General features: G+C 40.8%; 1 protein-coding gene across 3 annotated transcripts in view; it reads right to left on the bottom strand.

Moving 5' to 3' along the window:
* Positions 1-2,596: 2,596 nt before the first annotated feature.
* LOC104326216 (carbohydrate sulfotransferase 8) overlaps positions 2,597-27,534 on the bottom strand; it is a 33,349-nt gene continuing 8,411 nt past the window's right edge. Inside the window, exons 1-4 of one of the 3 annotated variants that reach the window (XM_075427518.1) lie at positions 18,953-19,170; positions 10,598-10,708; positions 8,085-8,232; positions 2,597-7,596 (exon numbers count right to left, since the gene is read on the bottom strand). In XM_075427518.1, coding sequence (XP_075283633.1) covers positions 6,746-7,596; positions 8,085-8,178 — 945 coding nt within the window. In that variant the 5' untranslated portion in view covers positions 8,179-8,232; positions 10,598-10,708; positions 18,953-19,170 and the 3' untranslated portion in view covers positions 2,597-6,745. Of the gene's footprint in view, positions 7,597-8,084; positions 8,233-10,597; positions 10,709-17,587; positions 17,733-18,952; positions 19,171-27,534 lie in introns of those variants that run through there. The other 2 variants (XM_075427519.1, XM_075427520.1) reach the window with 2 other exon arrangements.

The raw sequence follows: 27,534 nt of genomic DNA, 5'->3' as shown, positions 1-27,534 counted from the left end.
GTCTGGCTTTGCACAGCAACAAAAAATATTGCTACAAATAAAAGCATCACTGTGACCCTTTATTTAAAATTACAAACCCCGAAGGGCTCTACCTGTAGCAGTAGTTGCTGTGCAGCAAGACAAGAAAAAAGTCAAACCCATCATTTCAGCCTTCCAGATAGGAACCTAAAAAACAAAGACCAAAAAAGGTACCATTCAGTTACTGAATACCAAAAATATTCAGGATAATAATTTGTTTATATTAATTGGATTGATTTTTTCCCTATTTTTTGTGTCTCACCTGTGCTGTCTTTCTGGAACAGGATGGACCCAGAATCAATTTTTTAATGTTCAGGTGTCAGGTGGATTCTCTCCCAACTTCATCACTCTCCTTTTCCATGCTTATCAAAAGCTAGAAGTCTCAAGGGGCTCCTTTAATATGTAGGCACCCCTGGGACAAGTCTTAACAAATCTCCGGGAGTAAACATAATTTAACCCTGCAGAGAATGATGGCCCCTCATGAGAGAGGGTTTCCTGTCTCTTCTGGTTCATAATAACAAGGGTCTCTCAGACCTGGTGTCGATGGTCCCAAAATTAGCTTTCTGCCTTACCCACTAAAACTATCTGAATGGAAGATAAGTTTATTTTTAGGGGGAAAAATGCCTGCAAAACATCGTTCACTTTATATTCACATCTCACCTTGGTAGTAATATCTCACTCTTGTAGCAGGTGCTTGAACAACTTTCTCACACAAAAAGCCTTCTTACAATAGCTGCAATACATCCAAAAACACACACCTGGCAACAGCCTGTGCCTGAGTAAGTCAGCATCTGCAGCACCTGTCTGGTGGCCCCTAACCGTGGGAATTCAGCAGGAGTCCATACATGTCGTACAGGTGAATACTGAAGAAGGGATCTGGGAAGAAAGGGGGGACAATGCAATCAAGTGAGGTGTGAGTTGGGATATTAGTCATAGATTAGTAAGTAAAAAGCTTTCCCCATACTTCTGCTAAATCATAGAAATATAAACTTGAGTATGCTTACCTGGCTTTGGGTACTCACGCCAAGTTCTGCTCTGGGGTCCAGTAGTGGCTGACCTGTTGTACCTTTGGTGGGACACCACAAATATGTATAATCTTGTTAACAATGTCTCTGCAGGGTGGGATGATAGGACTTCTTGAGAAAGCCCTTTCATCCTGCTAAGCTTTGGTGCATCTCCAGAAGATGCTATAAGAAGTATCCTGGAGGTACAAAGCAAGTGTTCTAGTCATTGTGAACAACAGGGATGTGCACATGGACAGTGCTGAAACGGTGTTGAGCTGGCTCGTTTTCACAGACCTGATCCTGTGATTCATCACTCATTTTTGATCTGCTGATTCATCTGAATTTTAATCTTAGTATACCGACTGAGATTTATGATCACTTCAGCTTGTTCTTTAAAACTAATTCTTACTAGAAGCAGCATTGTAACTGCACACCTGTGTACATTCAATACCCAGTCAAAATTTCCAAGATGACTTCCTGCAATTTCAGACACTGCTATCGGGTAAATTCTCTGCCAGTTTTGATTTTATTTGGTTTACATTAATTTATGCAAGTTATATAATTTAATAACCTTTTGTTTTATACTAAAGCATGACCTGGCATAAGAATTTTGTGACATGAAAAAATCATGTCAGGCCTACACTGCAATCACAGAGCACTTGTGTCTTTTCCTTTTTCTTGTTGCCTTGTCTTCTTGTTTCCTTTTATACAGACAAGCCAAGAAAACTAGAGACTGTCGAACTTAAAGCTTTTGACATATTAACGGAATGCAGAAACAGAATCGCCTTCTAGCTGTGTGCTGTGAGAGCTGCAGTTTGGTTGATGCTCAACAATGTGCGCAGGTGGTGTTTCCTCTTCTTCTCAGTGGTCAGAGGATGCCTCTGTGGAGCAGGAAACAATCAGTTTCATTGCTCACACTGTTCTTTTGTGGACACCTTTTTTGCTGTTCGCAGCTCTCCTGCTTTGGGAATTTCTCTGAACAAGAAACCACTAATCACGGTTTACCTGTTAGGACTCACATTCAAAACTGTATGAAAAATTAGGACTGCTTTTGGGCGGAGTCATCACTTTTAAGTGGAGGAAACACCTGCTTCAAGGAACGACTGGTGACATGGTCTCTATTGCTGACATACACTGATCAACTGTCAGATCTGTTTGTTACACCTTCACGAAGAAAGTGTGGTGTCAGGTTTGTGCATACATGTCCTGAAAGGATGTGCATGTGGATATCCACGAGAACGGGCAAGTTCGCTCTTATTTCCTCACTGCTGACAGATAAACTTGTAGGAAAGCTGCAAGCTTGGCTTTGCAAATCTTTTTGTTTGTGTTCCTTTCCCTGCTTAGCCCCATCTTTTCTCCAAAGCGGAGCACTCATTAGTACTTGCTAATGCTTTCAATTCTTTAAAAGTCCTGTGAGACAACTTTATATTGATGTATGAAAGCAGAGCCGAATGGCTTTGTATTTATTGTTGTCTAATAGTGTGTGGCCTATGTTATGATTTGATGGCACAGCTCCACATCTATTTTTTTTTAAACAGATGTCATTGAGAAGGATGAACAAATAGGTTGACATCTTAATTCACTACAGTTTATTAAGGTAAATAGAAATGAAACAGAGCAAAGGTTATATCACAGGCATATAATAATAAATCAGAAGATGAACTATGGCACACGCTACCACTTCCAATCCACCCCAGGGCCCAACCCCTGAGCCATGCTGCGCCACACCGCCTCTGCCCCTGCTCCCAACTGCAAGCCCCCAATTTCCTCCCGGGAAAACATCACCCAGAGTTAGCACCCAAAGGAAAGAAGTTCCACTGGGGGTTCTTCTCCAGGCAAAGGCAGGAGGGAGGCCGGCTCAGCTTAGAGCCTTTGTTCTGGACAGTACACTTGTAGGCAAGATAGAACAGGAAATCTCTCTCTCAGGCCACGAGGAGACAGTCATCATCTTCATCATAAAGTTTACAACGGCCTTGCAGTTCTTGCGGGCTTACTGGGACAAGGTCCAGAGCCTTCATCAACTTTTATTACATTACAATATCAAGAATGAAATGACAGTAAGCCCTTCTATCAGTGAACTTACAATGCTGCCCAGTGGAATGAGCCTTGGGGTTCACCTGGGGAATAAACAAGGTGGTACCATCCCCGCTGTGCTCCGGGCAATGGGCAGGCGCTCACACAGCAGGAAATGCGGTAGACTAGAGTTTTCTGCATGCATTGACACATGACAGCTATCGCTAAAAAACACAGCCAACTCAATGCAAGTACTAAAGATCTTGCAATTTTCTCCCGCAGATCCATTTTCTGAGCTCAGCCCAAACTTCCATGCCCATCTTCACAAGCTGTGAAAGCTTTTCACAGCATATAGCAAGTCGCCATTGTTTTGATTAACCCTGAAACACATTGCAGAGCTCTGAAGAATTCCTGTGCCACTGCGCAGCAGCTCTTGGGTGGGGGGCATGTTAGGAAGTATTCTCAAGCTCACAGAAATGGAAATGCAGCGAATTGGGTTGAGCATTAAAAGATGCCTACAGGGGAATGTTACAAGATCCTTTGTAAGGTAATGTCCATTTTTTCTATTTTCCAGGTGATACCAACCCGTTCTTCTCATTTTATTAGCATTGGTACATCACAACTTATACTGTTCTTGTATGACACTGCTTCCTAAAACTGTTATTACATGTGCACACATGCGCACACATGTCCTCTGCAGTTTTTTGTGTTGCGACCCACAACAGCTAAACAGCATTGCCGCAGCCAGTGGTTCCAGGCAATGAGCTACTTATGTTTTTCTACAGGCAAATGCCAAACCTGAAAGTTCGTTGTGAATAGTTACAGAGATTTTTCTGCATAGATAGACAGCCTGCCGTTACTGACTAGTGCTTGTGATGAATGAATTAGCCATCCGTTTTCTGTAACCACTGTAGGAAGAGTATGCGATCCTGTGTGAAAGAGGAAATAATAGAAAGCCATTCACATCTAACAGCAAGAAACTGGAGGGGAGTGTTAACACTACAGCGCTGATCAGAAAGACAACCATGAAAGTCAGTCAGTATCAGTTCTTCAGAGTTTTCCTAGGCTGGCTGATGGTGCCAGAAAATTAAAGTATCTTTGCTGAAGCTTATAGCTTTGGAGGGATCTGAAAGTAAAAAAAAATCCACGTGAACTACAGGGTTGCCAGGGCAGCATACGCAATCCAGTGTTGGGGGATAGCAGAACTGTGGGGACTCCAAATACGGTGGTGGTGACAGTAAGATCCAGAACTGTGAATCACTCTGCATAAAAATCACAAGCTACTTAAAAAAAAAAAAAAAAGGTGTTGCTGTTCTTGCTTGGTCTTCTCACTTTGGATCTCTCCCTGTGCCAAAGCTGCCCCATTTATGGAATAGTCAGCCATGCAAGAGCTGCCAGATGTACTGAACAGTAGTCCTGGCTTTGTGTACCGTCTGCCGTCAAGGAGAGACACAGACAGCTTTTTCTTCTGCCTCCTCCTGTCACCATGGTCTCATCAGTGTCTCCAGCTGATGTCCGATATATCACTGCATCCTCCCTCTGGGGTAGACCACCTCTGTGTCACACTCCCTGCACTGGGAGCTCTTCTCACAACCCTCATGACTCAAATCCCATTGCATCCATTTTTCCCAGTCTCCTTTTCCCTTTCTCTTGGCTATGCTGCTGGCAGCAATGGCTGCACAGATTGGTGGCTGCAGTATGATTATTTTTTCCCTGTCCTTTTCTATGTCATGAGAAGCTGTAAGCCAGCTTTGGATCCAAGAGTAGCCTGCCAGCCTGTGTACATTTGTAGATGCAGCTGATAGGAACTAAATGCATTTGAGAGATTTTCAAGTTAGCTCCTGATAGACTGACATCCCCTAAATGTATACTCATAATTAGTTTCTGAAACTTGCTACAATTAATATGGTCACAAGTTAATTTTCAATGTGACTAGGCAACAGATTTTCAAAAAAATGGGGCAAGTCTCATACTTAATATAGTAGCAGTTACAGACCCCTCCATGATCTAAAACCAAAGTCACCCAGGAATATAAGGAGTGGATAATGGTTTGAGTTGCTTCTGCCACATGCTTCATTGCTCGCCTCACCATAATCCTACATTTTGTTTGCACTGCGCCTCCTGTGAGGTGAGAAAGCAACAGTTAGAACAAATATATTATCCGAGGTTACCCAGCTCCACCGAAGTGCCATGCTTGGGTAAGTCCCAAGGGCTCATGGACTCCAGCAGGCACAAAGGGGGAAAGCCAAACATTGTCCCCCCTGTGCTGACTGGCCAGTCAAGATGACTGGGAGGCAAATACTTTTGGAGAATAGAGAAGAGTCACCTTTCTGTTGAGATTTTAGATCCTGCACCACTCCAGATGTACAGTTTAGAATGTACCTCTAACTACTTCTCTAAAAAAAGATACATTTTTCAGACCTTCCCTCTTAAATCAGGCCATAACACTGACAAAGGTGCTGAAAGTCACCGTGAACACCAGACCTGCTCATCAGAAGATTCTGAAGAGATACAAGGGAAACCCTGACTGGATTGCTGCCAACTATACTGCTTTAGGAACAAGTCTGGTTCCCGGTGGTGAGAGCACTGCTAGAGGGGAATATAATCAGGCATTAAGTTCTGTGCAATGCAGCTTCAAGCATCTGAATTTATTTGCTCCTTTCCTACAAGATTCACAGTTGAGGCTCTTGCAGACAAGGAGTGGTTTGACTCTAAAGCAAGTTATTTATTGCTTTATTTTTTTTTCTAATAAAAAAGTAAAATAATTTATATTTAAAAATGGTGTTCTAAAAATATTCATTGTGAAAAACAACATTATTTGTTGTGCTGCTTTTGGCTGGAATAGAGTTAACTTTCTTCACAGTAGCGAGCATGGGTCTGTTTTGGGTTTGTGCTGAAAACAGTGTTGATAACACAAGGATGTTTTTGTTACCCTGGAGCAGTGCTTACACAGAGGCAAGGACTTTTCTGCTTCTCACCCCACCCCAGCAGTGAGGAGGCTGGGGGGCACACGCAGCAGGGAGGGGACACAGCCAGGACAGCTGACCCCAGCTGGCTCAAGGGATGTTCCATGCCATACGACGTCACGCTCAACATGTAAAGCTGGGGGATGGAGGAAGGGGGGAGACGTTTGGAGTGATGGCGTTTGTCTTCCCAAGTAATTGTTACATGTGATGGAGCCCTGCTCTCCTGGGGATGGCTGAACATCCGCCTGCCAGTGGGAAGTGGTGAAAGAATTCCTTCTTTTGCTTTGCTTGTAGGCGTGGCTTTTGCTTTACCTATTAAACCATCTCTATCTCAACCCATGAGTTTTCTCACTTTTGCTCTTTTAATTCTCTCCCCCATCCCACTGGGAGGAGTGAGCAAGGGGCTGTGCAGTGCTTAGGTGCCAGCTGGGGTTAAACCACAACACTCAACCTTCCCCCATCTCTTACCAACAGACCAAAATCTATCATTTATAAACAGTCTTTACAAAATAAACATATGCTACTAATAATCAACAGAAAGACTATTTCATATAGCTAAAGTACTGCATAGAACAACAGCTCATGGCAGGGATTTGGTATGAGAGTGCTCTAGGACGATAAACCATGTCTCCAAACACCAGTAAAATCTGAGCAGCAGACAGTCACCAACCCACCTATCAATCACCTGTGAGGACAAGTTAAACCCATTTTGTACAAAGGAAACTGTTCTTTGTTTAACCTACACTAGTCATTCAGAGAAAAATAATCCTCATATTTCGTAGCATAGCTGAACAAGAAAAAGTCCATTTGATACAATTTTTTTATCTTCTCCATTTGTTCCGAGTTCAATTGTCTGAGATACTCCAAGGTGATATCACCATCAGTTCGTTTCTCTGAGCCATACCTCTTCAAGCTGGGGTAGTGCAGGCTCTCTGGTGCTCCAATGACCTTCAGAACATGCTCGGAATCTAACCCAAGAGTTTCATACTTCCCCAGAATATCATAGTGAATGTTGCAAGGATCACAGAGCAGAGACATTGGTTTCCAGTGAATGTCAAGAGTATTTGGCGGTTTTGCTGTAATGAAGTTGACAAACTCCTGGAAACTCACTTTTTCAGAAGAATTTTTGTTTTTCCTGAACATTGCTCTAATCTCATTAGCAACAGTGATACTGTAGAACGGCTCAGAGTGCAGAAGTTTGTCTCTGTAAGCTGAAACCAGCCGTTCCAAGGGATGTCTGGTGAACATCACTTTGGTGTAATTGTTCAGAAATTCCTTTTGTATGGCAGGAGGGTAAGCCACCAGCTTTTTGATCAGCGAGGTTTGGTGGATGTGGTCGTGCTCAATTTCAGAGGCATCCATATTCAAGCCTGCTTGGAGAAGAAAAATTATTCTCTTCCAGTTGGAGCAGCCTACCTTGGGCACCTCACAGTAGATAAATTTATGTTTGTGCTCCACAAAGAGCTGGTTTGCAACACGAGAATCCAATTTGCTTCTTGATTTAAGAAGGTTGTTCTTCAGGCAAGCAGAAGCCAGTGCACTTTTGCGATCATTTTGAATTGCCAGCCAATCTTCAATGGGATTAGGAAAAGCACCTGCAACCAAGGAAGAAATTTAAACCATTAGCATGAAATAGACTTCTATAAGTCTCTTTCTCTGTGACAATCATAGCACTCAACCTATTTCTTTGCGTGCAAAAACTAATGAAGATGCTAAGATCTATTTTTTGTTTATTGTCACCGGACTCCACTATGGCAAACATGCAATAAACTATCCTGCTTAGTGAAAAGTTTGTTAAAATGAAAACTTTCAGCATGTTAGCAGTATTACTCTAAGCAGATCAATGTTCTAACACTTCTAACGTCAACCAGCTTTTGTAGTGCTCTTCCTCTCACACACTGCGAAGACAGCTATCACCAAGACAGGGCCTTGGGTATTTTCATAGTATTGTTTATCGGGCCTTGGGTATTTTCATAGTATTGTTTATCACTTACGCTCCATGGTTATTTTCTAACACATTTGGGAAAGGTGTCCCTGGTTTTACAGAACATTAAATTTTTCTGTTGCTAAATTCTTTACTCACCTGTTAGGTTTTTTTGTCTCTTACAGAAAAACCCAAAAATAAATATCCCAAAAATGAAATTTGAGAGAAGAAAAACTAACAACTTCTGGTTCATATTACTTTCACAGGAAGGAGGATGACGTGATGTCCAAAGTGGAAATCTGCCTTTCTGTCAACAACGAAAGATAATACAAGTTAGATTTTATATGACTGATATAACAAAGATAACATGGTATTCTCTTACAGACTTTATGACAGTAGAACGACCTTTCAAGCCCTATAAATACAGGCTTTGCTAATATGTAAAAATTCTCCCATGAAAAAGACTCATCACAGTTATACTGTTAAACCAAACAGACAAATAACATGACCATTTCAAAACGATTACAGAATTCCCCCCTTTCTCAGTACAATGACCTGTGTATGAGCAAATACTCCTCCCTTCTCCTCATTTCAAGCTGGTGTTCCTGCCAAACAAACTCTCTATCCCTTCACATTGTGTAACAATAACCTCATTTAGGATTGCAGAGATGTATATTTTTTTTAAGTAACCTCACTTGCTGGAGTCCGGGAGAACAGTTCTCTGTAACCTGCAACAGGCCTATCCACAAGCCTATGATGCATTCAGGATGAGATTCTTCCCATCTCTTGCCCTGAAGCTTTCCACTTTTTACAAATAAATCAATATGCACTGCAGGAAAAACTCTTCACATTCCAGCAGCGAATCCTAACTACTAACGACAGATTAATTCTCCCATTCTCTCTCTCCCAAAGACACCGCAGTACATATATGTTTGCTGCCATTGCTGCTGCAGCAGAAGAGCCTCAGAGTGGTTCACTATGGCAGGAAGCATATAAAAGCAGCAGAGGAAACAACAGAAAAGGAGATGTTCGATGTTCACAGGTAAAAGGAGAGAAAGCCAATGCGTCCAACACTGAACATATTCCCTCTCCTAGGCTCACTCATTCTGTCCCCTTGTACTTCCTGGAGAGAGAGCTCTAAGTAAGTCCTCTGTGCAATGCTACTGTGTTGCCCCCATTAGAAAGCTCTTCATCAGCATGCTTTTCATCATTTTTTATTTGACGTAGCAAAATTAAGTGCAAAACCGTAACTACTGGCAAACATGACATTCTATTTCTCTTCTATAAAGTCTGCGCCATCAAAAACATCCAGCAGCACTGTTTTCTTTTTCTGCTTTTCAATTTTTCATCCTGCACCTGCTGGTAATAAAAACATCATTGCCTGGATATCTTGAGGATGTAACTTTAACTGTTTTTTTGTTTTGTTTTTACAAAGATACAACAGGACCACTCTGGAAGTTATTCGTGGTGCCCCTTGCAGTGTGGATGTACATAAACCCAGCTGCCACACTGGAAACTGGTTTCCTGTGTGTTCTGAGCACCAGTTAAATTGCTGAAAATGTACTTGCATACAAGGCTTCTTCCTTTCAGGTCTGAGGAGTGATTATTAGACCCAGAATTTACCAGAATATCTTCAAACTCATGCAGTTAACAGCATTACTAATTATTAAATCTCTCTTAGCGTAGGCATGATCTGAGAAATGGAGAGGGATGACTGCCCACTGTCTCTGACCTGTAAACATCATTACGAATAAATCTGCGGTTACGTATATTAAGAATTTACTTGTGTTTACATTAAACTGTTACAATACTCATTCAAATGAATGCAGTATTTTTACACACAATGGCATTTAGCCAATATTTTTTCATTTTCTTGGCTGCATCAGACCATTATAAAGGCTGCAAGAAAAAATATGGGTTGATCTTTGGCCTTTAACCTTTTCTTTACCGCACACCAATTCTCTCTTCACTGTGCAATCTATTGACTTCTAATGCATCAAAGGCTGTTTTCAAGGCCAGCTAAAGTCAGTCAGATTGTTCATTGATCTTGTGAGGTCCAAGGTCGAGTGATCCCTTTTTATTCTTCTTCAGAAGTGTTTGAAAACAGAATTTCACACTGTGTAGCCATTAAAATAAATATGACTCTAAATAATTCTGTACAGGGACTACAGAGTCTGCGTTGGAGAAAGAGGCTGGGCATCATTTACCTCACATGCTGTCACCTCAGGTTAGTCATTGCTATCATATCTGTCTCAGGAATCAGAAAATGAACTCAGTTAATTTACCCTATTTAGATACTTGTATCATATATATTTGTTAATTGAATTACTAGTACAGAATATAAGGCCTGCCATAAGACACATTTCATGTTGAAACGTGTCAATGAGTCACCAGAGGGAAACGGAAGGGACTTGCCTCCCTGAGGCAAAGAAGCTGTTTATGAGTTAGTCAAACACAGGAGACAACACCTCTTCTGAGATATTTGTGGAAGCAAAAGAATGCTGATTTTAATTCAGGGGAACAGTCAGACCATAAGGAGGGATAGAACAAGCTCCAAGGTGACAAATTAAATCTATCTGGACCCCTTAGATAACTTCAAAGTGCAGACTGGCTGCAAGAGCTAAAACTGTCCATCAACAAGTGAAGTCAACACAACAATTTGGAGAAGCTACCTGAAGGTGAAGTCTGAAGGTTTCTTCTGAAAACTTTTCCTGATGGGAGACCTTAATACGGAGCTCTGTGTAATGCAAGGCCTTCAACGATGAAAATCACCTAAAAGCAACCTGAGGAATAGGAGGAAAGAAAATTCAAAGTAAGAGCCATTTTGTCAGAAGGGGGACAAGTCACCCAGAAATGAAAAAGGAGGAAAAAAAATCCAAAACAAAAACCACCATTGTGATACACTCAGTGTCAGTAGACCAGATCAACTTTTTCTTCTGTTTCTTCAGTTATGCTTTTTCCAGATATTTGTAATTGTGTTGTCTATTTTAAATGTAATTAATTAATACTTCTATTTGCATTTTATCTCATCCTATCTCGATTTAGATGTGATTTAAGGTGACTGGGTAACTACAAGGCATTCCTCAGTCAAGGTGTGGTGAGTCTATTAACACAACAACTCCATAATAAATAGTCTAGTTCTGCTGTAACCAAAGGGCAGCAGAATGGACTCCCACAGGCAAAGTGGAAAGACAGTAGCATAGGACTCAAAAAAAAAGGCAGCAAAGTCTTCTAGTGAAAAGTAACACAGCAAGAAGTCAGAGATCTATATGTCTCTTTGGAACTAACATATCCCCCAAAAGAGAAGAAATTATCAAAAACTAAATACAGGGCATTAATCTGTTTTGTTTGTTACACATAGTTGTGGGGGTTTTGTGGATTTTGCTTGTTTGGTTGTTTTTTATTTTTAATGAAGCATAAAATATTCTAGATAGCAGCCTTACACTACTCTGTTTGGTTTTGCTTGTTCTTCAGATCACTTCGTCATAGATCAACCGTACGTAGCTATGGCTTAATACTTTCAACACTGCGTGCCATACTGGATTCTGCAGATTTTATCAGAAATCATTTTATGATTCTTTCCTGGACATTGCTAAACAGTATACCGGGCAGTAAGAGGAATGATCTTCACATCTTTCTTGCAGAACACTTTCAGAAGGATTTCTACCAGATGATGAGACTTTTTGAGGCCGGCCAGTTAGCTGGTGTTTAATTCCTTCCATGCGTGCCCAGCTGATTTGATGGCTTTCAAGTTTCTTAGTCAAAACATGCTGCAGTATCAAGTCAAATGCTTTATACAATTCTAAATCCACTATATCAATGTTATTACTTCAGTCAGCAAAACCTGAACAAAAATAGCAAGTCAGTTTGGTGATATTCATTTCCTATAACATAATCCAAAGCTTTTATGTGAGAGCAACCAGAGCAATTGATCAAGCCAAGAGTGGCAGCAAATGGGAAACAGCAATGCCAGTCATCTCATGTACATGTGTGATGGGAAAAGGGTCCAAAGCCCTCGTAAAATGAGAAATATTTCTTGAATTCCAACTTTCTTTGCACTACTGTTAATTTTACCATCTCCCTCTACTAACCCATTGTTAAGATTCTTTTCTTCCCGATATATACACTCCTCATAACAAAACCAAAAATTTGTATCACATTGTTCATACCTTTGTTCTCATATTTGCTGACCATAAAGTGTTCTTTCCACCCTTCTGTAACCTTCATGAAATTTATGACCATTTTCTGCTTCTAACTACTTTCAACATCCTCCATTTCTATATGCTATACCGAGTATGGAGGAGTGGCCAGCAACCTACTTGCACATCCCCTATATGTCAGGCTAGACCATTTGACCCAGAAAAGCTCTCTACCTCAATGATGAGACTGTAGTTTTCCAGGGCTCTCACAAAATTGTCATATGCCTAAGTTATCAGAATTTTTTTTCTGTTAAATTGCTTTCTCTTGGTTCATTTGTCTCATACTTGCTTTCCATTTTCTGATTCTTGACCTTGCAACCATTGCAAATGTCTGTTAGTGGTCTGGACTTCAATTGTTCGTACCATATGTAGCTACACCACAACCACTGACACCTATCCAACCACCAGGTCTGGTTCTGTAATGAGTTCCTTTTCCCCTGACCAAGGTCTGGTACAGAATCTCTAGTACAATTTCAATTCGGAAATATTTAGACAGTCCCAAGATGTTTTAATGATAAAGTCATGTGAGTGCACGACCTAGCACATCACACTCAGACTGAACTTCTCCCTCCTGCTATGCGGGTTTATTCCTACCAGAGGCTCTGAAGGAGTAGATTGCATTGCATTTAACAGGTATCACTGGTACATCATTCTGTCCTTGAACCTCTAAAACAATGACTTATAATATAGCATTCCCTAGTCCTTCTCCTGGATCTGCTGAACTATTGCAATTGAAAAATCTGCAGTATTTAAAGAAGTATTAAAACAATCAGTCTGAAAAAGCAATATTTTGATACCTTTATAAACAATTAGAAGTCCTATAACTGGAAGTGTTGAATAATGTTATGTCTTTATGTATGACACCTATTACCCAAGTACAGAAATATGTGTACACACACTCGTGTGTGTATATATGTATATACATTTCTGAACTAAATGCATGTGTGTATATATATATACACATACACGTAGTTCAGAAACACATTAATATCAGTTACACTGGCATGTTATTTGCTCCAAGTAAACTAACTAAGTAGGTTGGTAAGGATTTAAAGTCTCCTGGTGATAAACTTTTGAAGGTGTGTCTCCAGGTAAGGGCAAAGACAGACCTTGGTCACAGCTGAGCATGTGGGGTGATCCTCTGCACCCTGCTTGATAAGTGGGACTTTTCAGATTAAAAGAATGAAATTACAACAATACTTATGTATGTACCTGATATACTTGAAGTCAGAAGTGAAAAAAGGTACCAGCAGGGCAGCTCAGTGGAACTTAAGGAAAATCTCTGGAAACAGATAACATTCTCAGTGGCTGAGCCACATTCTATACTTCACTTCTGTTAATCCCTTCAAAAGACAACTGCAAATACATACATACTGATATGTACATGAGTACATAGAAGGTGAGGAGGGGATGATGTGAAGAAACTCCCCAAGAACAGCGAGAATAAAAAATGAACAGGAAAAACGAGCTTTGCTGGACGCAGTTCTGAGTGTGCTGTTCTAACAGGGTAAACTGTGCCTTCAGAAGCAAGACCCTTGCTCACCCAAATCTGCAGCCCCCTTGTTCTTGTACAACTCGCTATGGATGGACGGGAGGGAGGGAGACCCCAGAAACTGGAGTCTCAGCAGGCAGGCTGGCCTGTGAAGTGGAAAATCATTAGTGGATTAGGAACCTCCAGCAGGCTGCAAACAGCCAAGGATTAAAAGAACCATCTGATCTGCGTAATTTTGCCAACGAGAGCCAGGGTCTGACATCATCTTACTTGCAGCAGCAAGGGCTGAAAGGTGTTGTGCGTGAAGGGGTATGAGCTCAGCAGGGAGACAATGCATGAGCTAACCTGGGGGCTACTGAGGAAGCGGCTGACAGGGGTAGCCTACAGAATAGCACACTTCACAGCAGTGAGGCAGGTACAAAGCCACAATTTCCAACACAGGTGCAAGCTAAAATTCTTGTTCCCTGCAGCAGTCATTTCAGCCCTCTATTACTGCATCAGATTTCTTTCTGGTCTTGGCAACCACAGTGCTACCTTCCTCATTGCCATCATTAAACTCCTTGTTGTTCTCATTTTACCACCTTCTTATGCCTATCTTTTAGCTTTTCCTTGTCTATTTCATCCCATGTCATCTCCCTGTCTTGCCTTCCAAGGATTTGCTTTACCTGTCATTTCTCGTGCAGTATTTAAAAGCTCAATTTTATTTTCTGATCAGTCATATTGCTAGCCTCTGCTACCATTAGCCCATGCCAACAAAGAAATGACTCTGCTTTCTCCTCTGCTGCCCCCTTTTTGGAAGAAGTTTCTGAAGCACCTACAGAGCTATTGCATTTTCTCACCTAGAATCACTCCTTAAAATCCTCCTTTTCAGGGATGCCAACACCAGTTAGGCTGCCAGTGTGCTAAAACAATTACCAACCAGCTCACAAAACAGCAAGCAAAACGAAGAGCCAATCTGGGAATGAAAAGAACCAAAGCAAGGAGAAGAAAAGAGTACATGTGAAAAGGCAGCACAGAGTCTGACAGAAAAAATCCCAGAGAGGCAAGGAGCGGCAACGTGAGGAAAAGTGGCAGAGCCATGGCCATGGGAAACAGAAAGGCTATGTAGCTTGCTCAAAAGATGCTGTGGGAAAGGGAGGCTGAGAATGGGAGTGGAAAAGACGTAAAGTATAATTCAGTGAAGTAAAGGTGGAGAAGAACAAATTCAAGGAAATCAGTATAGAAAGGAATATGCAAAACTATCCAATAGATTACCACAGGCATTTAAAGAGGAAGGAGAGTAAATGCACTGCAGTCACTCCCGCACTGGAACCCACCCCTTACTACGTGATAGAACTTGTCTCTGTTTTCCTTCCTGTACCTGTAGCCAGAAAGGCAATGGGCTTTTGGTTTTTTAAGTATGGCCACTTCCCATCAATACTGTCAGGGAGCAGTGAGGGACAGCTCTTCCCTTCAGGACGGGGAGCTGGGAGCCAAGCGCAATAACCACATGGCCAGTGTGGCAGGGGCCTCACCAGACTGGATCCATCACCACCCCTGAAGGGTGAAGACCTGGAGATGGTGGCCAGGTTCAGCCAAGAGACCAGACCACCAGGCAGAGCCACAGTGACACCAGCTCGTGGGTGGGCCCAGCTCAGCTGGGCCACAGGGAGCTAGAGACCAGCCCAGCTGCGGCATCACTGGGGCAAGGACTCATGGCCTCAGGGGGCTGGCGTGGGGTCCTGGGCTGTGGGCAGGGTGGGAGAAGCCCCAGGGGGTTGGTCAGGGACGGTCAGGGCCCTGTCAGTGCTCTCTCTTGGGGCCTGACAGATAATGTTAGAACAAAGTCCACCCCCTCTGCTTTGTTACCTGGTAACGGGCTGTGGGGCCATCTTATCTAAACACTAATTCAAAATCCCATGCACTATCAACTGCCATTTAAACCACTGCAAAACCAATTGTAGGAGAGCAACCTTCACCAGTTCCTTTTAGGGACTCTAAATGAGCCTAAGAAGCTTGAAAAAGAGGAAGAAAGGGAGAAAAAGAAGTATGGAAGAAAAGCTTAGAACACGATGCACACCTACCACGGTAGCAACGAACAACCTCCTCTCAGGCTTGTTTCATGGGAGGTAGGGCCTCATAAATTCCCCCTGCTTTTCTCATTATATTGGTAACCAGGTCTCTGGCTTTTCCTGTGGCTTACAGTCTGCTCCCATATTTCTCTTCTCAGTTACTGTCAGTAATAGCAATATTGTCCTTGCCATTCTGGTCTACCTGCCTTGTCTCAGCCCTGTCCCCTCCTGATTTTCACCTCCCTGTGTAAAGTTGATTCATTCATTCTTGCCATTGCACACCAAATAGCATAGCCAGAACTGTCTGTAACAGTCCTGGCTGCTTAGCACACAGCCCCCAGGCAAGCTCCTGGCTGCTGTTCACCTTGTTGCATCCTTCTTGTGTTCCCTCCACTAGTACCTCTCTGCCATAAATGATGACAGCCATGATCTCTCTTCCTCTTTTTACACTCCAGTGCATATAAAATGTCTCTGCTTAAATTATTCTTCTTTTTGCTCCCATCTCCTCCAGCTTCTTCTATCATTCTAGTCCAGCTTTTGACCCTAATTTTCAGGATCCAATGCCATTTTGTTCAAAACCATACCTCTACTCTCATTACCCTCATCTCTTTGTTATACTCCTCCAAAGACTCCTGCACAGGAATCATGTACAAGTCCTCACACCAGTGTTTTGGTGCCTGCTTTTTTACGAAAATAACCTCTTCACCTGAAATATCCTGACACTTAATGACAAACTGTGTGTATGCATTCCTTTCTCTTCCTCTACGAATCTAGGCCTATTTTTCCTTTCCTATCTGGTCCCCTCTGTATTACAGGATAAGCTGTTCAGCAGAAGTGTTATGCTAAAAGTCTGATTTTAGGAAACATGTTTTTACATCACACTATGGCACATGCAGTATCAAATATCAAGAAGTTAGGAAATAGTAGGATTAAAGCGGTGTATGAGCTAAGTCATAGGGAACATAAGATGAAGTATTGGCTGGCTTTTAGCAGCCAAGTCTTGAAAAGCAAGAGCTGACTTTTCAGAGTATTTAACGTTACAAGATACTCTAAGTTCAAAATAGTCTTGTTGATTCAGCCACTGATATGAGTACTCAAAAGATCTGCAAATCTGGTTTCCAGAGCCTGCGCAATTACCCAGAAAATTGAGAATGGACAGTCAATGAGAGTCTCTGAAAAGCTGGGAGCCCCACAACACCTGAAAGTATTATGGCAGACAAAGAACCTAAACTCTCATCCTAAAGCCTCTTGCCTGATTCACTGCACACCTTCCCTCATCTGCTGTAGGTAGTGGGGATCCTACTGCACAGCCCTAGAGTTTCTCAAGAGCATGTCCATCCTGTGAACTGAATGTGTCAAGTTGTGTGCAATATCTTGTTTCTTTAAAAACGAAGTGTTGAAAAACTACCAAAAAATGTTTTCATGTGGCATCATAACAACATGCACAAAAATAATTGTCAGTAGTGAATCATTTAGCTCCCTTGAGTGATCTGATGATACTCTAATGGAATAACCAATAGTGGCAGTGGGTTTTTACTTTCTGAACAAACCCAGTGTCAACAAGGACGAGCTCATCAGACTTATCTGCTGACAGAAACAAAATGGCAAGACTCAGGCATGTGGGATGCCATCCCTGGCACTGGAGAAGAACCGTCCCTAGCACAGCGTGTCCCTGCTTCCCCTGCTCCCACCATCAGCACAGCCTGCCCAGAGTCTTCCACACCTGCTGCCCCAAATTCCACCAGCACGCCACTCCACAGGAGCTCTTCAACACCGAGTTCCCCTCCTGCTGGACATACATCTGCATGGGCACCAGTGCTTTTCCCTCAGCCCCCCGCCCCAGGTGTGACTCCTTCTTCCTCAGTCCCTGCTTCCACTCCTCCGGCTTTTAACCCAGTCTCCAGCAAATCCCCATCTCACCTCCAAAAGCCATCCTCGTATTGTTCTCAGTCAGATTTCCCAGCAAATCCTGTTCCTTGGGCTTCCCAAATGCCCATCAGATCTCACTTGGATTCTGCTGTTCAGTTTTCCCCATGCACAAGCCAGCTCTCTGCTGGCTCCCACTGCCAGACTCCTCCCTTAGCCTCCTCAGTCAGCCTCACAGCCCCCCACACCAACCACACTTCCGAGCCCAGCTCATCAGATCTGTCTCCTTCTTCTTCCAAGCCTCCCCCGCAGCCCCATTACTTCTCGTTCTCATCTCTGTACTCAGCTAGTCTCAGGTTCTGCACTCCAGCTCTCTAGCTATTTTAGTATCTCCCAAACTTTACTGACACATTTTCCTTTCCTCTCCCTCCCACACGAATTTTCACACTATTCATCAAGGCACAGTTTCTTCCTGCTGATTTCATTCTTTGAATCTGTTTTGCCAGTGATCCCAAACACTTTCACCCAAAAAATATTGCTCATGCTTGCCTTGTTATTTAAAATGGGTAGTTTACTCCTCTGTGCCACCTCAGTCCAGCAGAGATTTCACTGAGATTATACAAGAGGAATCCCCTTAACCTCATTTTCAAATGCTTTTTCCAAACTCTGCAAAGTACCTGAACTTCTTAGAGGAAAGGTCACTGGAATCATGTAACACAAGAAAAAAAGAGCACAGTTTCCAAAACACCCTGTATAAAAAGGTATAAAGTATTTGCTTTTAAAAATTATGCTGAGGCAGAGATCTAGCATGGAAAATTTCTGCTTAAGTACTTGAAATTTGACAAAATCCTATGCAGCTGCAAATGGTGTTGAAATGAGAAGAGTCAAGATGCGTATTACCCTTAGCAAAGGGTGAATGAAAGCCTCTGTCTCTTCATTTCAGGCACCAGAATCCTTGTAGCATCAACTTTTAGCTGCATGTTAAAGTCGCCTGTTCTTAACTGAGAAGACCTGTAGCAATGAAAAACAGACTGACAAAAAAATCCTCTGTAGATTCGTTTCACCACGGTGTGATTTCAAAAGCTAAATAACATCTCTGTTTATTTCTTGAGACATTCGATGACAATTTCTAAATATATAAATGAAAAAAAAAAACCCCAGACAATTCTGTGACAAAGAAATCTCTTTGTGGAGATTTGACTACACTAGGAAAATCACAGTAACATGAAAATCTACCAACAGTCCAATTTTTACTCACTGATCAGACAACCTCAGTGGAGATTTCCCATTCCTCTGTGTGATGGTAAATAGAAAATAAAGATTCAGCCAAAGAAAGATCAGTCTGAAGAGACACATTATTTTAATTTTATGCCAAGGTCTACAAATGAAACAGGGGAGACGTTTTTGTCTTCTCCTTACCTGAAATTCAAAGCCGGGCAAAGTGTTTCTGCATCCACACAGATTTCTTCCCAGGAGAGCACCTGAAACACTCTGTATACATAATATTTGTCTTCGTTTTGATTAAATGCCCAGCTAGAACATGCAAGTTTTTCCCTGTGAATGTTTAGGTGAGTGTCTTTAGCTGCACATTACAAAGCAATGTGCTGTGTCTGTCTTTCGGTATAATGAGCACCATTTAACCACTCCCCACATATGGTCTACAGCAGCTGTCAAAGCCTGCCAAGTGCTTCAACAGCAGCCTGCCAAGAGGCTGCCTGCTAAGCAACCAAGAAGGAGGATGGTTGGGAATATGAGGGTAAAGGTAATTTGGTTGAGAGCAACTGTGATGTGACAACATATATTATTTTCAGATGAGGAACAAGAGCAAAGATCAGTTCAAACCCAATGGACTGTATACAAGAAGACTCCGATAAACCCTGGGTCCTGGAAGGTAAGTTCTCATGGGAAACATGGCTAAAGCAGAAGGAATTCAGTAGAGTTGGCAGTTCCTTAAAGAAACGACGTTTAGGGTACAAGCACAAACAATCCCACACAGTAGGAGGACAGGAAGTATGGTCAGAGACCAACTTGGCTAAGCAACACGGTCTTCAACGACCTGAAACACAAGAAAGAAATGTACAGAAAGTGGAAACCAGGTCACACTCCTAAGGACGAGTATGAAAGAATAGTGAAAGTGACATGTGGGCAGAAAATATGGAGACATACTTTGTTAGAAGGCTGCAGAATCAGGTTGCTTCATTTCAGAATTTTTTCATGTGCTTGTTCTTTGTATTAATGAAACTTCAAGATCATATGAATTGAATAAGGTATCCTCACTGGGCAAAAAAGATTAAATGCCTTTTGTCTGCCTTCCAGCAAAGATTCAATTCTGTCAACGTAGAGACATTCTTGGCAAAAGAACTACATCATATGGATGACCAGCTGAAAGAAAATCTCATAGAGGAGTGTTTGTTGTACTAATGCATTACAGAAGTTCCTAGGACATATGACTCCATTGCCAGCAAATACCAGTGTTGGTCATTACTTGTGTTGCCTATGCCGTTCTCTTACGTAGACATGCTCACGCGATTTTGTACAGAAAAAAACCTCCTTAAAGAAGTTTTAACCTTGCAGAAAAATTACATTTTTCACATTTTACAAACTATTTGAACCAGGAAAAGTCCATTTGATACTGCTTCCTGGCCTTCTGAATTTCTATTGAACACTGCATTTGTCTAAAATACACAAGACAATCTGTTTCTGTGAGACATACTTTTTAAACTCAAGAGTAACATACAACCTAGCTTGAAATTCATGCTTACCTAATATAGCATACTACAGGAGTCATACAATAGAAGTATTGTTTCTATCCTACGATTTTTCTCTGGGTAAAATTTTTAGACTTTGCTGGATAAATTTTGGTGACGGCTAGATATTTCATCTTGAATAATGCTGAGAAGAAAGTTGTTCAAAGGAACAACTAAATTATGGCATTAATTTCTTCAATCAGAGTTTTAAAACTTTATAAAAACAGGGAATAGCCTTACATCTAAAGGCAATCGGTCTGTCTTCCTGCCTGAGTATAGGCCTTTCAACTATACCCACATCCACCTAAACCCACCCCGCAATAGAAGTGATTGAGCACCAAAGGTAAATGTCATAGCTATGCTCCTGAGCCAGTCTTCCAGTGAAATGAAGTGAATGATGTAATAAAATGTTTGTTAAACTTGGAAGTCCCATGGTCCAAGTTCCAGTACAGGAAGCAATAGCTACCATGAGGGAAAAAAACATAGGGCCATAAAAATAAGAGAGACAGAACAACTGTCCTACGAGGAAAGGCTGAGAGAGTTGGGGCTGTTAGCCTGGAGAAGAGAAGGGTATGTAGTCATAGGACAAGGGGTAATGGCTTTAAACTGAAAGAAGATATATTTAGATTAGATATAAGGAAGAAATTCTTCACTATGGGGGCGGTGAGGAACTGGAACCGGTTGCCCAGACAAGTTGTGGATGCCCTCTTCCGGGAATTGTTCAAGGCCAGGTTGGATGGGCTTTGGGCAACCTGGTCTAGTGGAAGGTGTCGCTGCCCATGGTAGGGGGTTGGAAATAGGTGACCTTTAAGGTCCCTTCCAACACAAACTGTTCTATGATTCTATGAATAGTCCTGGTCCTTTGAGGATAAAAGATGCCAATGATATTTTCAGATGTGAGACAGATTTCTGCGACGCTGTGGAATTGTTTCATAATATCAGTATTCTTACAAGGCTGCAAAGATGAGAGGTGTTAATTTCAACCATTTTAATTGGTAGCAACAGTAATCTAAAACTAAGTAGTAATTAAGATAAACTACAGCTTTCCCACAACCTCTACTCCTCCAAAAACAAAAGAAGCATCTAGATTTAGGACAACTAATGTAGCCTTCAAAAAGTGTATCTGCACAAAGTCCTGCAATGATACCCTCTGGAAAGATCATCACTTTTTAAATTATGATTCTTCGCTGATTTTTTTTTTCCGCCACAGATCCTAGTTCAGCCTATATACAGTAATACAAAGAAAATAGGGCTTTTAATGGCCCTTTTTACAGTCATTTAAGAAAAAGGACATGCTACACGTTAACCAATATGGGAGGTATAAATGTGACCAACCATACACATGCCCAGCTATGACCCAGGGCTCACTCACCGTACCAGAATGAAGAATGTCTGTACGGATGAGAGAGGAAGATGGCAGAAGCACTTTGTACAGTCATAATTACATGGCACTTTAAGAGGTAAGTCTTGGTTCATCCACAGAACACAGAGATGATCAAATGCATAAAGCATACCTCCGTTTTATGTGCTTACTTAGAAAATCTGCCAATACAGTTAACAAAAATTCCTAGCTAGTGAAGCCTTCTTAGTATATGTGAAACCTGAAGGGCAAAAACCAAAGGTGATCCTTCATTTCAATTTTCTTTGTTTCAAATTTAGAACTATTAGTATCTTCAAAAGGGTAAAATTTAAAACAGGATTAAAGCAGAGTGCGAAATAGAAGCTAGTAATTAATTTGTATTCTCAATAAGCTTTGGCAACCCCTACTCAAATGCTGCAAGAATTGAAAAACAAAGGCAGCTTACTACTTCCCAAACAGTGTAGTAGAACGCATCCTACAGGTAAAAGTGCTCAAATTTTAGAAGTTTTATTGTGGAAAGATTACCAAAGCAGCTTCAGGTTTTGACATGTAACAATGCAAAAGGAAAGAGTATTCTGTAAATAATCTCAATGATGAAATGACAGTAAAAGAAGAAACTTGTGTGCCCTTTTGTATTCTCTGTACGTTTTCATGAATAAGAGTCCTTGCACTAGTATAAAAATAGGTTTATGACATCACATTGGTAGCTAAAAAAAAATCAGAAGTTTGAAAGGGCAAAAATTCTTGCACCTTAAGAGAATTTTCTAGGTATTTGCAGCTAAATGTTTTAGATATCAATAACAAGAAACTGAAGATACTAAATAAGATTGTGTCCTGGCTTTTAATCAAAGCAGAGATTAAAAAAAAAACAGAAAACATTGAATGTAATATCCCATGAAGTTTAAAACAGTCTATAAATAACATCAACATTTCTTCTTCATACTACTACTTTAAATCTGTTGTCTACAAAATATTTAGCATTTTGTCTGATTTGTGCATCTCCTTTACACTGATAATTTCACACAATATTTCTCAGGTAATAGGAATTAGTCACTGGATATGTATCTGAAATGTTGTGTATTTATGATTTTCTTTCCACTGCAGTTAAGGCAATGTAAAAAATCCAACAACAACAAACCACATGAAAGCACTAACAACTGCAAATTTTTTTCTGCATCTGAAGAGATCAATTGAAAAGCCAATTGCCTTTGACATCTCTAAACTTAAAGTCAGAACTCAGTATCTTTTAAAACACAAATAGAGAATATAAATGCTTTGATTTATTAGTGAAACATCTAGAAGAAAATAATTATATGAATTTTCTAAGAGAAATAGAAAAAAAGAAGAGAAATACCTCTACATTTCCTGCCTCTGGAGCTTCCTGTCTGGGTACAGCTTTGTACAACTCTGGCTCCAGTTTGCTTTCTGTTTACTTAATCAAATAAAAAGAAGGTGTATCCTTGAGTACTATAAGTACGGCACTGCCCATTATGGTCGTTCTTCAGCAAGAGAGTTCGAATTTTTTTTCTTAGCAATATTAGTCCCCACGAAAAAATGGAAGAAAATCTTTGATCTGAGTGACCTTTACCTTCATTTGTAACATTTTCTTTTATTTTAAACATTTTCCTTCGTCCATGCACTATACCTGCACTATGCAATCTGCTGATTTCTATGTCAAAAAGGGTCTGATTCAAAGCTCGCAGAAGTCTGTTTGAGATGTTTCAGACACTGATGTCAAGTACATTGATTTCTACCTATGCAATGATTTCACTTCTAGCCTGCGTGGGTGCCAAGAGCTCTTTGGTGACCTAATGATGGACAAAAGTACATATTTAAAGTATTCAAAAGGAGGTGTGTGAAAGTGTGTGTGTTGGATTAATCTTCAGATTCATATTTATAAAAGGAGAAAGGGATCTATGAAGGCAGAAAAAGGAATCCAATACCTTAATACTATGCATCTGGAAATTTTTTTCCAACATCTGTTCTTAACTCTTTTGCAGCTCACTGCTGATATTATGAAAAAGGTTGTTCAACTCTAACAAATATGTAAACAGAAAAGGGGCCTATCTTACACATAGCATCCCATGTACTGTGACTGCATATTTGTAATGAGCCGGAAGAGGATTGTCAGAGGTAAGCTGAGCTTCCTGGGCCTGGCTCGTTACCCGCTGACACTAACAGCCAGCTGAGCTCACGAAAGCCTTAGGTCTGATTTGGGACAAGGTAGATCCCTGTAGTTGTGCATCAGCAGCTCTGCCTAGGCTTATCTTTCAGTTCATTTCACATCCTAATTTTTTCGTATCTCAACACTGAGACTCTTCAGTCTGCAGTAGAGTTAGGTGTTTACTTTGGGGATGAAAACCAAACTGTGTCACTAGACCACAGTGACAGCCTAAAGACGTGTATCACTGGTACTCACCTAGCCAAAGAGAAGGGCAACACCCTAAGAACAAAGTCTACAGTGAGAACCTGATGTGTTCTGTTTCCATAAAACGTAAAAGTGGTATGATTTCTATTAAATAAAAAAGTGCAAGTGGTTTTCTTGATACAATTGCTGATTTTATGATTTCTGCAGGAATAGCACTACATTAACCACTGTCCATTTAAACAAAAAGGAAGAAAAGCACAGGAGTTCACTGCAATTGCTCCCCAATACATTTGTTTGTTTGTTGTCCATTACTTATTAATCTTCTGATGGATGATGGACAGTTATTGATTATTTCAGCCAATCACAACTTAATAAGCTTTTAAGATTGAATACTTTTCAGATAATCTTTGTACTGTGCCCTGTCAGGCAGAGCAATGCCTTGTGAGCTAAAATCACAAGCTCATCAGTTACACATTACCTATACATCTATTTAGTTAAACTACCAACCAAAACAACTCTGACGACATATGGCCTACAGGCAACAATCATCAGTTATGACTCGTTTTAAGACAGCAATACCTAGAGAAGAATCAGATCCTTGTTCTTATCTGCCTGTAGAACAGAAAGACAGTCCCCACCTACGAGGCCTGAATTACAAAGGAGTATTGCAGATAAAGCAAACTGATCCCGATGGAGTGTGGTCATTATTAGGGAGCCTAAGCAGAAGCCTCCAACCTACCATGGTAAGTGGCTTTGGTATTAGAGAAATAAGGGGCTTTTTCTTCTATCATCTTACTCTCGTGTTTCTATCAAAAGCATGGGGAAATACGTTTATGGTACAGAAAAGGCATAAGCAGATAACAAAAAGATGCTTTAACATGCTTATGTTCGCAGATATGAGAGAGATCCGCAAATGCTGATATTATTACAGAATAACATGGTGAAAACCGAAGAGAATCTTTTAATCTCATTCTTTTAAAAAACTTACCTGCTGTCTCTGGTAGAGTTTTTTTTATTCACTTCCATTTCCACCTGTGCTGGGAAAGGGAGAAGGCACGGCAAAGGAAAAAAGTGCCCATGTTTTCAATTGTGGTGCCCCGCATTACAGCATCCCACAGCTCCTGCAAAGCTGGAAAGTCCTGCTTGCCATACATACAATTCTTGAAAAATTTAGCTGAAAATTTCCACAACTTAAAAGACTTGACGTCTTCAGAGAAATAGAAAGCATCCAAATATGGATGTATTTTCACAAAGTTCTACTCCCATTCCTGGAGCAATACTGATACCTTCCTGGTTCACCTCACAGATGTATGAGAGCTTCTTAGTGAAATGACCGAGAGCTTTAGTATGGGAAAAACACTCCTAGACCTAATGGGGCAAAAGACTCTGGTTCTGTAGGCTAGTGTCTCGCAGAACGCACTTCTGATTTAGTTACTGCTTGAAACTAAATACATGGCCTTGGGCTAAAACACACTTTTAAAAAAGCATCCAATCTTGATTAAAGTGCTTTTAGTGATATGGAATCCATCTTCAGTCCTTCTGTCTCAACTCACCACCACTCATGTCTTTGCTAATAAAAATTTTCACCTTTTTCCCACCTGAATTTGCCTAAACTCAGTAACCAGCCCCAGAATCTTGTTGAACATTTCTCCAGCCAGACTGAATAGGCTTCTGCCATCAAGCTTTGGTCTGCAAAGTAGGACAAAGACAGAAATAAAAAGAAGCCAAGAGCAGCTGGTGACTTTGAAACATACTCATCATAAACACTTTTCAAGTATTTTGGTTATGCTTATGACCCTCCTCAATCTTCAAAATTTTCTGTAAATTACAAGCAAAAGTACTGGAGCTGGTGCCATATGAGTAACACAGAGAAAACATTCAGCTTCATTAAGTCAGTGTTTGAAATGCACTGTTTTCCCAAAATGTAACACACAGGAGCCTAAAGGGCTGGCTTCATGCTCTCTCGTCATATGATGGCTTGTAGCAGGCATTAGTTATTACTCTCTTTTATCCTTTATCTTCTAAAACAGTGACCTGCAACATAATACACTGATCTTGCTTTGGAAATACCAAATAAATTCTAGTTTTAATTGAAAAATCTAGCAAGTAAAAATAAAATTTGCACATTTTCTATCTGAACAACTGAATTTGGGAAAGATTGTAAGAAATAAATTCGTAAAATAGAAAAAAGTTGTACAACTCAAAATGCAGGAGTATCTGTATAGGGCACCCTTTAACTCCATACATGGATAAACTTTAACATATATACTCACGTGGTAGTTCAGAAGCATAATAATATCAGTTACACTCAGACTGGTGTATTATTTGTCCCAAGTAAACTAATAAAAATGGGTGAATACATATTTAAATCTCCTGGAGATAAAATTGTAAGTGCAGGTGTGTCTCAAAGAAACAATTGGCAGGGAGAAATCTTGGTCACAGTCAAACAGGGTGATCTTCAGCACTTGATCTGGTGATAAGATTTTCCATGTAAAAAATAAAATGACAATAGTACCTGTATGTGTTACTGATATGTTTCAGTGCCAAGACAAATAGTTGAAGTGACAGGGTTACCCAGCTTTTACTGGGTGGTGAATAAAAAAAACTGGGTGGTTAAATAAAAACTATTTAAATTTGATTATTTAAATAACCAATGCACAATAAAGTTTGTCTGGTGTATTTTATAATCAAATTCCTTCAATAGTCTTAAAAAAGAAAGCCACCAAACAAAACCCCAAAACAGTTGATGCTCTGATCTGGGTTTGGAAGAGATATATTTTCTCTCCTGACAGGGGAAAGGAAGGAAAGTAACATATAGTTGCTACACATGAACAGTATTCACTAAAGAATATAAAAAGGAAAAGACAATATGCAGAGAAACCTTCACAGTCCCTCAGTTAATATGGCTCAAAAAAATCCAACTCATAATTAGATTGTTGGCCTTCACTTGTCAGTTATTAGCACTGCCTCTTTTCAGGCTCTAATAATTGCAGTCCTACCCTGCTGTAACCACTAATTCAGTAGTCTGTCACATCCCATCCACTCTCTACATCTCCTTTCCATCCTACATTTCAATCACACCACACATCGACCGCTTGTCTTCGCTCTGAAGACCCTGTATGTCTTTATTTTGTTCATTAGAAGTGCAGCTCTCTCAGATGCAAGATTTTCAAACTGGTACTACATTAAAGGTTCTCCTGAAGTCCAGGCAAGTTAAATCAACAGCATTTCCTTTAGCTAGATCATTTCTTTTATCAAAGATATCAGATCAGTACAGCATGATCTACCTTTGGAAAAATGTATGTTCCATTTTATTGTCCTGCCTTAATGACTGCTTTCCTTTAAAACCTGTTCTAAAGCTTCGCACACTGTTGAGTCAGACTAATGGCCCTATTGTTGACTGGATCAGTTTTACTGCCACTCCTGGTTCTTCTTTAACGCAGGTACAATATCTGCTAGAAGAGTAACCGATAGTCCTGTAAATACATGATCTGAAGCAGTCCAGAGCTGCAGTGGATTGAGCACG

Source organism: Opisthocomus hoazin, chromosome 7 (genome assembly GCF_030867145.1).
Source record: "Opisthocomus hoazin isolate bOpiHoa1 chromosome 7, bOpiHoa1.hap1, whole genome shotgun sequence".
NCBI lineage: Eukaryota > Metazoa > Chordata > Aves > Opisthocomiformes > Opisthocomidae > Opisthocomus > Opisthocomus hoazin.
Note: the sequence above shows the minus strand (reverse complement) of the source record. Positions and strands in the feature narration are given on the sequence as shown.